Source organism: Betta splendens, chromosome 14 (assembly GCF_900634795.4).
Source record: "Betta splendens chromosome 14, fBetSpl5.4, whole genome shotgun sequence".
Taxonomy (NCBI): Eukaryota; Metazoa; Chordata; class Actinopteri; order Anabantiformes; family Osphronemidae; genus Betta; species Betta splendens.
Window position 1 is genome coordinate 5,158,029 of NC_040894.2, and position 11,368 is coordinate 5,169,396.

At 43.1% G+C, this 11,368-nt stretch overlaps 1 protein-coding gene and 1 long non-coding RNA gene across 2 annotated transcripts; both read left to right on the forward strand.

Annotated features, from left to right (window-relative positions):
* The first annotated feature begins 65 nt into the window (after positions 1-65).
* Positions 66-4,754, forward strand: ufm1 (ubiquitin-fold modifier 1). The gene is made up of 6 exons (XM_029174220.3): positions 66-138; positions 241-297; positions 1,769-1,826; positions 2,618-2,657; positions 3,015-3,047; positions 4,006-4,754. Coding segments are annotated over exons 1-6 (264 nt in total). The 5' UTR covers positions 66-136; the 3' UTR covers positions 4,080-4,754.
* Positions 4,755-5,886: 1,132 nt separating this feature from the next.
* On the forward strand, positions 5,887-8,570 carry LOC129605140 (uncharacterized). The gene is made up of 2 exons (XR_008696693.1): positions 5,887-7,700; positions 7,816-8,570. It is a non-coding gene; the product is annotated as an uncharacterized LOC129605140 (long non-coding RNA).
* The last annotated feature ends 2,798 nt before the right edge of the window (positions 8,571-11,368 follow it).

Below are 11,368 nucleotides of genomic sequence, written 5' to 3' on the forward strand. Positions count from 1 at the left end.
TTCGAAAGCAGAAAACATAATAACGTAGCTAGTTGTGAAAAAACAAACGATACTGGATGGATGACGTGTAGGTGTGGGTCCTTCGGACTTCCGGGTTTGTATAAACAGATTGCAAGCGGTGCTGCCTCGCCTAAAGATGTGAGTTTTAGCTGTCTTTGTAAAGTAATGTCACTTAATGTATTAATTTTAGATTGCTACATGTGAAGCCGGTCGTAACTTTAGTCTCACCTTGTGTTTTAGGTCTAAAGTAACGTTTAAAATCACCCTGACGTCGGACCCCCGGCTGCCATACAAAGTGTGAGTACGGGGAGACTGACAGCTCAGCAGTCGCAGCTTAGACTCTTGCTGCGTTTTATGTTTTTAAACAACAACTTAAATTTGGCTTTGACGCCTGCATTTGGTGTATTTGTGTGTTACTAATGCAGAAAACTCTGTCGGTGTAGGTTTGAGGTAACATCTGTGGTCAGTATCAAACATCTGTCAGTGTAAAGCTGTGATTGACAATCATACTTAGTACAACAGCTGCTTCATGTCTTTTCAGCAACTTATCGGTGCTGGTAGGATTTAACAAACAGCCAAAGAGAATACATATAATCTCTATTTAATGCATTTGATAAAAACACGTTTCAAACGTCATTAAATTAGTTTCAAACTAATAATTAGACACTAGTTAATGAATGGTGTGCATACGAGGACTTGTGGCAAATAGTGTTTAAATCCCCCTAGATGGCAGCCCTGTTCTGTACAGAGCAACCTTTATGCTCAAATAGTCATGTTTGTTCACAGCATTATTGCATTGTATTGTAAAGTCTTCTCATATTCTCTCTATTATATTGCCAGACTTTGTTAGATGTTAGTGAAAGTGGCAGAAATTTAAAGTTGTTAAGTTATTAAGCTCATCTTACATAGTCATAAATAAATATATTAGGATGGCTTTATATTTGCAGCTAAAGCCGCGTTTTAAAGTTAATTAGTTATACTTTAAGATATACATAGCACTGTAGTACATTTGGATTAAGGATTTCATATGCATGTATCATATGTACACGCCAAACTCTGCAGAAACATTAAAAATTATTTAATGACATCCTGAGTGGTTCTGACTTTATCTACATACAGTAAGTAGAAATTACAGTAATTTGGTTAATTATCTTTCTGTCTCCCAAGGTTGAGTAGTTGCACTTTGAATACATAAAAATAAGTGCTTGGGTTTGAGATTCACTGCTATTTATTGTTAGCTAGAGCAGCATCTGTGGAGGGGCCCTTATTAAAGATTGACCTTTTGTGCAACGTGAGGAGTGTGCCACACAAAGCTTCCTCAAATCAAATGGCATTTTAGCTGAGAACAGGCATCTTGCTTATTATAAGAAGTGCTTTATTGTTAGTGCTGCTTGTTTTTATGAGCTACTATATAATTGCGTACAGTTGTTGAAGCAGGAAAAGGGCAGTGCTCTCCACTGAAAACAGTGCTGGAGTCACTGAAGAAGAATTTATCTAAAAGTGATGCCATCCATTAAGGGGCATAAAATCCCCTAATCAAAGAAATGTTACACTCAATAGAGTGTAAAAAAATGTTCATTTGATCTCCCTCCTTTTTTATGAATAGATCCCGATCACGATAAATGGCAAACCACAGATCAGCACCTCAGGCCAATATATTGTATAAAGAGATCTAATCGTGTGGTCATCATAAAAAAGAAAATAAATTTACCAAAGAATGGTAAGGCTTTTCATTTGATGCTATTTCTAAATCCCCTCTTTATTACAGACTTAGTGTCCCAGACAGCACACCGTTCACAGCGGTTTTGAAGTTTGCAGCTGAGGAGGTAAGCTCTGAGTTTTTTCTGACTGACAGGAAGGGAGACTAGACACATGCTGCATTTATTTGGATCCACACTTCAGCGAGGACCCTCTGACAAGCATATGTCAGTCATAGCCAGCCTTTCTCCCATCTTGACACATATCAAAAAATATCACATGGAGACTTTATTGCATCCTGAAAATCTGTTTGAGGTCATTTAGGTCATACTAAAATCTATCCTCATTGCATCCTCATCAGTTCATTCGTAATGTAAGCTGCTCATGCTTCCTGGCAGCAGACGGGTGAGCTGGACGCTACTAACCTTATCTCCTCGTCGGTCTTTTCACTGTAAACCCCACCAACCCACATCACCTAAGTCCAGCACTGAAGAAGGACACATATTGTGACCACACTGTGTGGTTTTCTTCCAAAAACCCGAGCGTGGCTCTTTGTGCCTCAGGCTTTCCTCGGCTTGTTCGAGCGTGTAGACGTGCAGCCTTGACTTTGAGTTGAAACGCAAGCGTGAAAATTGTCACAACAAAAGACAGAAAACAAAACAAGCTTCACAGTTTTTTTTCTCGCTTGCAGTAGTTTATGCAGACATTGTAACTACTGGTACTATTTATCCAACACAGGCAGAGAATCTTAGTGGGCTGGTTCAGTGGATGAAGCTTTGGGATTGATTATTTCCCCTTAGTATTTTCTCACTACTGAAAACCAAAACACGTCCAAAGGGCAGTGTGCTGTAAATTGCTCTAATAGGGATTTGGGCACATTCGTTTTACTCCGCTTCATGTTCTTTATTTTCTTTCACAGTTCAAAGTTCCATCAGCGACCAGTGCAATTATAACAAATGGTGAGTTTGAAAAAAAGAAGGAAAAATGTTGTTCTTTCTACGACAAAGAGTCATCAGTGCTTTTCACAGTGTGATTCTACTGTAGGTAAAGACCCAAAATGAGATCTGTGATAAATGTGCTATCACTGCCATGTGTTATATTAGAAAACTGTATCAGAGCAGAATTAATGATCGTTCTATTATTATAACAGACAGAATTGCCTGCTGCTCTCATTTGTGTTGCCTAGTGCAGTGTCATTATATTGAACTGGTGTTACTCTAAATTATATTTATTTAAATTTTGTGCTGCTCATTTGCATGACAATCTTTTGTTTTTTTATTCATGTTGTGCTATTTCCTTTTGTTGTTGCCTTGCAGATGGAATAGGAATCAACCCTGCCCAGACAGCAGGTGAGTTGTTCTCATAATCACACTATAAATAAGGTAATAATAATATTACAGCTTTTGGTTGGCCTAGATTTATGTCCAGTGTAAATAATACTAATCAGGTAGAAGTTTCCATGACGACCCAACCTGAGTTTGGTGCAACTGTTCTCCTTAAACATAAGCTTCAGCTGCTAAAATGACCGTTTTACCTCATGTCACCTCACAGTTGTTTGTGAGAAAATGTTGTTTACTAAGTCGTGACTAGTGAATTTGAATGCAGCACCACCAGAAGCGGTGTTTAATATTAAATTCAATTAAAAAGTGACCTCTGACTGCGAGCAAACTAGATGCACCAGGCTGTTAAGTCACAAATCACTTGACTTTAAATTCTCCCATTATTGCTGAGCCCCGGCGCTTTTTCCTCTGCGTCAGCCTCCTCGGTATTTCCCTGCGGTTCATGCTCAAAGGGTAGCTCACCTCGTCTTATGTAATTCATCGCTTTCAGCACAGACTGGTAGCAGATGACTGGCTCGTCTGCATCGAGCGGGATACGGCGACGTCTGCTTTCAGCGAAGGCAAAATTGTGTCTTTTCAGCTGAGAAAGGAGTGAGTGGCGTTCATTCACTACAGGCTCTTATCTGCGTGACATTCACGCTGTGTGCTGCCAAGAATAGCATCCGTTCTGCACCTCACCTTCACGGGGCTGGGGAGAATTTGAAAAACCGATCTTATGTTACAACTTCACATACATTTTCAAAGCCGACGGTGGTGTGAATGAAACTATCTGACCAGTTTCCTTGACCTGCTTTTGAATTTTCAATTCAAATAAAGCTTCAGGTCTCTTTACTTTTAGCTCTACACCTTCCGTTCATCAGATGTTATTTACAGCTATTACGATTTTTCTGCTTGCTCCCCCACCCATGGTTAAAGTCCACAGATTATAAATTGTGATTTTTATGCAGTTCTCTGTCCCGTGTTTCAGGCAACGTGTTTCTAAAACACGGCTCAGAGCTTCGCCTCATTCCCAGAGACAGAGTGGGAGGACAACAAGACTGATGCTGCTTTTCTTCGTTGACAGCGTAATGACTCACCAGGAGGAATCCTATAACAACTGAGACCCAGGAAACACATCAGTGCTATTTCCCAGCCCTCAAAAGACAAGGACTCACATGAGGATATACATATTTAAAGTTGATGCGTCCTGCTCGGTCTTTCATAAATAAGCCCCCCCTCCCGATCGACACAAACGTGAGGGTTTTTTCAAGATATAACAAAATAAGTATAATTGAAAGTGAAAAGTAAAGTGTGTCTGTAATGTGTTGTAACTTCTTTGTATTTGACAACAAACAGTAAGTTAAACTAATAACCACAAATGGCTGGTTAGTAATGTTCCCCCCGGTGTCTACGAGCTTAATAAATGCTAATGTGATGGGTGAGCTGTGTTTAGCATATGTGGCCCCAGAGGAATGTTGTCATTGTTTATTTTGCTGTTAATGACCAGTAACAGTGTCAGTGCATCATATGCATCATACTGAACACATGCCATGGACCAGATTCTCCTACTGTATAACTAGAACAACATATTTTGGCTAATGCCGACGAATAACTCTCATCTATCAAACTCGTGGATCTTTGCTGCCCTCTGTCAGATCACATGTTAACATCATTCAACTCTGTTTTCTAAACTTTGCATTATAATTTATCGGCACACAATAAAAACAAATAAATGCTTTTTTATTAATTTTATTTTTAAACTGGAGCAGGTGACAGGGATCCAAAGCATTCAGTGCAGATGTCACAGTACAGTAGCTACGGCTGAGTTACCGTCATCCACCACCACACACACACAGGCTTTCATCTGTGTTTGATTGCAGTATTTGTCTGGTACCTTTTGCTTTAGTGGGAAAATCCTCCATCATATTAATTCCTATCCAGATGCAACAAACTCAAGCTGAAAGGTTTGTGCTTCAGTGTGTCTCTGTCTGATTAATGAGGGCCAGCAGTTTATTATCTCATTCACATCCGTCAATGAATCCTAAGCAGGTCTGAATCATTTGTTTCAGAATCGCTCTATTTTTACCCTGCAAAACAAAAGATCATATTTTTAAGGAAGCGTGCTGGCTATGACACGCCATTCATTAGGATGTGGGCTCGGACTGAGTGGAGCAGAAGAAGCAGCATCGCAAATGGATTTTCTTATTTATTTTAATCAAAGGCAGCGCTGGGGCACTAGAAACTTAGCTCTGAAAATGGGAAGCGCCACTGAGTGACCTGAATGTAACAGATGTTATGGGTGACAGCACTGGTTGGTGATCCAACACAATAATCGCTGCAGTTACTCACTGAATAATACTTGCTTCCAAAGGCCAATTAAAACCTTAAATGCTTTGTGTTTGTCACCAGTGCTTGTTTCTCAGCCAGCGTATTGAATATTTTACATGCTGTGTAGGTACATGATGATAATGGTTTAATTTAAATAAATGAACCAAGTCAGCCAATTTTATCACGTCCGCTGATTGTGTGCTCTTTTAGGCATGAAATTGGAATTTCGCTCTCAACCTGAAAATGCATGCTGTGTTTTAACCTTTATCTGCATCAAAGTAAACTGATGCCTCATAATCACATCTCATGCTGAGTTCTGTGTCCTGAACAGGCCCGGTGCAGATGAATTAGCAGAACTTCTGAGCCAGCGCCTTCCCAGCATCCTCTAGTTCGTCACAGCTCCCAGGAAGCATCATTCCAGGCAGCCGTCGCCACGACAAATGATGCTGCACAGACTATTGATGCTGCAGTGGAGCCGCTCCTTAAGGCTGATGTCACGTTGGATGACGCACTAGAGGTGAGCTACTGCAACAGTAGGAGGTCTTCAGTGGAAGCGTGGAGGGGAGGTGTTGTTCAAAGGGAGGTAATGAGGAGTGAGGTTTGGCCAAGGCTTACAGACAGGCAGGTTCTGATCTAAATAACGTGTCTGACAAGGGAATCCAATATTCTGTGTGTTCAATAGCTGTTGCATTTGTATGATACAAATTATTTATTGATAACTTGTACTCTCAGGACTGAATTTTAAATGGGACCATTCTGAATTCACAAAGAGGAAACTTGCCATGTTGATTGATCTACGCGCTTCTCATGAATGGTTTGAAGTCAGCGCGGCATTGTTTCAATCTGAGTGGAAGACGGCAGACATGCAGACAAACACAGCATGAGGGGGGAGGAGTGATGGGAGTAGCTGCACACGAGGAACCAAGAACCACCTGCTCCAAAGCAACTTCCTGTTGCTGCACCATTGTGGGTTTTTTTCCCGGCCCTTTGTGCTCCCACTGCCTCCCAGCGAAAGCTGCCGATCTAAAATGAGATCTGATGCTCTCATGGACTCTGTGTGGATGAGACCTGCAGGTCAGCGAGGCGCATGAACAGAAGGGGAGGACCAGTGAATGCACCATCAGAAGATGGTCACTGCGTGTGTGTGTGTGTGTGTGTGTGTGTGTGTGTGTGTGTGTGTGTGTGTGTGTGTGTGTGTGTGTGTGTGTGTGTGTGTCAAGCTGTAGCCGTAATCTGTTGTTAGTATTAATTATACTAATGATTTAATTCTGCCCCCTTCTGTCTTAATGTTAGTATGGCAGCTGAAGAAACGTTGGACGGCTCGAATCTCTTCTTCTGCAGAATCTCAACTAATTAATCTCAGTGGAGTGTAAATAATTAGGCAGCCAGCGTGTTGAAATGGAAACAAAACTCGGAACAAGTTACACCGACACACGGAAATATCACAAACCCAACTCTTTGAATAACGCCGGCTCTGCAGCGTCTTCAAACGCCGCTGCCGCTTGAGAGACAGGTCGCTTCAATTCCCCAAAATAAAAGCACCCGACGCTGCTGCCCACAACAGCAAACCACGTGTTTTTATTTATTTCATAATTCATGACGTACCACCAATACGCACACATAAATAATAAAATGACACATTTTGCTCACGTCCAAAAAGTGACTCAGCAACCTACTATTTGACAAGAATAGAAAAATGCATTAGCCCACACCCACCACCTAAGATGACTGTATTCTACATCCTAGAGGCCGGGGCCGTTTCTAAAGGTCTAGCTGGGCCTCTGCAGCTTTCACCATGTTGTTAACTGTGAAAGAGAATTTGAAAGCATTTAAAAGTTGCATCGCTATACAGCCTTTTCTCCTAATAGTTAAGTGTTGCCCTTAATCTGCCGAGGCAGTGCTCGAGCTAATCTTTTATAATCCCCTCTTTCTTTGTATCTGTGCTCTCTCCACACCAATTTTCTGCACCAGCGTGTGTCGAGGGCTTGTGGAAGTCCTATTAAAGCGCTTGGACAGTGTATTTTGAGGACACAACCACCACAGGCTGGGCTTTAGCTTGTTTGTGCCGTATCCATGAAGCCTGGTCAGAACAGAAAGGGCAAGCCAATTTCCAGCAGCAGCTCATTTAGTCTCAGCAGCTAGCATGCTGCGTGTGTGTGTGTCCGTGTGTGTGTGTGTAGTCAGAGAGCAACTATACTTTAGAGCTCAGAAACTGTGTTCTGTCTCTGCCTTGTTTATTTTTTCAGCCCGAGATGCAATCTGTTGCTTTATCGTGGGCTCAGCCTGAAATAATTCAGGAAACTATTCAGTGGATGCGAGACCCGGGTCCCCAGGCTATGCACCATAATGACATTGGTGAGCGTCCGACTTTTCCTGCATCTGTGTCATTTTCAGTTAACTGCTTTCACTATTCCTGGTTCCCATGACGATGAATGCTAAAGACTTTGATGATGCTCTGATGTTCCCCCAGTTCACCGGCAGGTTGACACTGAAACATGAAGTCATCACGTAACAAAGCATCGGAATCACATAAAAATATAATGTTTAATATAAAAAGCCACATAAAAGGAGCAACATGTAAATGAAGTGGATCTGCTGAGAAGGCTACACATGTACTTTACCTTGCAATAATATGGATAAAGCACAATGCTCAGGTTTAAATTCATTTTCTGTCCGATGCTGTGAGTATTTGGAGACATTTCATGGCATTAATCTCAAGATGTGACAAATAAAACACGAGCATCATTCAGCCTGTGAAACCTGCTTTTTAATGACTTTCGCAGAGTTGGAGGGAGAGAAAAAGTGATGCTGTCTTCTGGATTATCTTGGCTCAGACCAGGAAGCATCACATGCAGGTGCAGGGACTGATTATCAGGAGGCAGCGCGCTCTAATGAAAGGCATTATCTAGTTGCTTTATGGAGATGATTCTGCACGTCTGTCTTTATATTGTTCATTAGCTAAATCCTGATTTACTCCATTATGATCCCAGATTACTGTGGTCCATCCAGAGGCTTGGTTCTCTGCCAGGGACTGTTTAAGGTTTCTTTCCGCTGTCTCTCTTCCAGCGGGTGAAGGGTGTTAACGTAAAACCAGCTGCACTGTCTGTTCAGCTGTGATGGCTAAAACCCCTTCTATGCTTTAAATCCAGCTAGAAGTCTCTCGTGATTGTGTGTATGAAGTCTTCGATCTTCTGTATCTGCTTATAAAACCCATGAAAATCCCGAGCTTGTGTCGGGTCTGTTGTTATTGCTGCTCCTCACCACTAGAGGGCAGTAGTCTATTTTAAAAAAAGGAAAGAAACTAATTTCTCCCTGTGATTATTCACACGGAAACCATCAGTGCATTTAAATAATTGATCTGACTTTTTCAGATTCAGAGGAACGGATGTGTATCTTGCCTTTGTCTTCTAACAAAGCCTTTTTTTCAAATTCCAAAATATCTGTTGACAGAGTTTGGCTGCATTCATTAAGTTTGTTCTTCTCCTTTAATCATTTAACCTCAGGTATAATAACAGTTTACTTTGTTCTTTTCAGTGGGGCTCATGTTCTCATTTGTTCTCGTGTGAAAATAGAAAATAATGATTATTAAGACCAAACGTTTCATCAGTTTGACGAGTCTCCTCTGTTCCTTTCTCAACAAGAACATTCAGACAAGTATTTTTACCTCCACTGACGACAGCCGCTGCAAATTGACACTGGCCACAGGCTGCAGATTGAGTGCGGACGTGTGATGGAGTGTGGCAGGCTTGTCCCTATTAGACTCATCACCTCTGTGAATGCACACGGAATGGGGAGAACGTGCTCGGCGGGGGTGGGGGTGGGGGGGGGGGGCATGGCGCCGATCCGAGCAGCCATAAACAAATTGCATCAGCTGTAAACAAGGCATTAAGTGTGGGTTCGGTATCGAGGCTCTGCTGCAGTGTGGGTTCATTCCATCAGATCATAGTCCTAAAGGAAACGCTTCAAATGCTAGAAAGCGACAAAGTTCTCACAGTTTTGGGGCAATTTATTTGGGAATAGTTTCTCAAGTACAACATGTATTTACCCAATTGTCCTGTAATTCGCGATGACAGCCTCCGGCCTCTAACTGGACGGTGCCTGTGTGAACGAGCGTGTGAGACGCCCGGAACCATCGCTCTCACCAGACGGCTGCGTAAACTCACACCGTCATTGTGCCGGTGATTACAGAGCAGCCGCGATGCCGAGGCCCTGTGTTCTCCCCATCTGTAATATGGGAACAAAGCGCAGGCCGACCTGGCTCTGCCTGTGTGAAGCGGGGCAGGATTCCTGTTACGCCATCAGCTGACCCAAACAAAATGTAATTGCAGGTTGGCGCCGCTCCGAGGTCAAATCAGCGGTTTTGAATGTCACGCCGCCGCTTTTATGTGCGGGTTTTCCTCAGGAACATCGTGGACACGCAGCTGCGAGTTAAAGGGAGGCCGCTCCTTCAACTCTACCGAGTGTAGAAAACTCCAGAGCAACAGCTGTGTGTACTGTACATGCAGGAGGATGCGATGGAGCCTTGACTTGAGGAACGCAACGAGAAAATACTGTAAAACGAAGTCACGCATTAAAATGAAAGGAGCATTTTGTGCATCTTGCAGCTGTTTAAGGTGATTTAAAGTTTAACTTTGCGGTCCAGGAGGATAAAAAAGTCATTTAAGCAGCGCAATCATGTTGCAACGGCGTATTGAGAACGCGTGAGAACGAGAACGACGTGCTCAGATGAGCCTCCGGATCGTCACACTCGGCTTTGTCACAGCATCACAGAGCGAGGCTCGTCCTGAGTCTGGTGGGACGGAGCTGTGTGGGTGGCGTACGTCTACAAACAAACCAAATTTCCTCAGTGGGAATCTCGTTAGCAGCTTTGTTAGCTGTTTTTTTGGGTTTTTTTTTCAAATATTTACTTCCCCTGCTAAACAAAAAAACATTTGCTCTTTCTATTAACAGAAAGCAGTTTTGATGTTGACCAACAAGTACGACACTAATGTTTAGATTTGTGCGCCTGCTGATGAATAATAACTACGCATACATTAGTGATTATGCATTTGGGTTTTGATGCCGGAACGTCTAATCAAATTAAATTAGCGTTCATAAGTAAGCAATGCGTCTGTGGTTTTATGCAAATGCTACAATCGGATGAGGACCTAAGCCTGTTACTGTCTTATTACCTGACAGTTCGGAATAATCTCGGTTCCTGTGTGAGCTCAAAGCCACAGAATCTCCGTGTGTGGTCTTATCATAGAGGTGCAGCTGCTGTGCAGCAGGAACCCCACATCCCATACTGTATGAATATGTCATAAATTTGACGCTGGACTTTCCGCAAAGTTTCAGAGAGCTTGGTTGGCGGTGGAGACGAGCGGCGGGGATGAGTTGGAGCTTCGGTGCTAATTAGTCAGATGGGAACAGGACGGATGCTTGTGCGCTCGACATCCAGGGAATCAGGATAACAGGCATCGCTGGCAAACGGGTGCACTGTGGACGGATTCCCATGTTTCCCACAAACCTGAACTTCTCTGACGTCTAAACGGATCAGATCTGAAAGGCCTCTCGTCAGTCCTGTGTTCAGATGGGGCGTGCCGGAGTTTCTCCCAAAAGCACGACTCCTGCAGATGCGAGGAGGCCGACAGCTGGAAAAGCTGACTGCGCCGTGCGCTTCCAAATAACAAGGCACTAGGAGCCCTCTAATCTCCTGACATTTTAAACAGGGGCGGCGGAGACTCGGGGCCCAAAATGTGGTCACAAGCAGCATTTCTGCCGTCCGCTCTTATTAGGACTCACGGCTGCGACCTTTCGGGAGAGCGGCGGGCGCTTTCCAAACAAACCTGCAGCCGGTTTCTCTGACAGGAAGCTGCTGCTTAGCTTTAATAGCATTAGCATGACTTACATGCCGATGCTCTGCTCTACCTTATGAACTTCTTCAGGCATAATGCGGTCACAGACGTCCCACAAACGCTGAACAGCGAGGAGCAGATTTCTGTTTGCTCATTCTCTGTTGACTCGGCTCTGACAGATGTTTCAAC

What these genes read in the sequence shown, in the direction of transcription:
- ufm1 (XM_029174220.3), top strand. An exon ending in CAGTGCAATTATAACAAATG is followed by an intron (nt 2,658 to 3,014) that starts GTGAGTTTGAAA and finishes GTTGCCTTGCAG; the next exon opens with ATGGAATAGGAATCAACCCT. An exon ending in CAACCCTGCCCAGACAGCAG is followed by an intron (nt 3,048 to 4,005) that starts GTGAGTTGTTCT and finishes CCCGTGTTTCAG; the next exon opens with GCAACGTGTTTCTAAAACAC.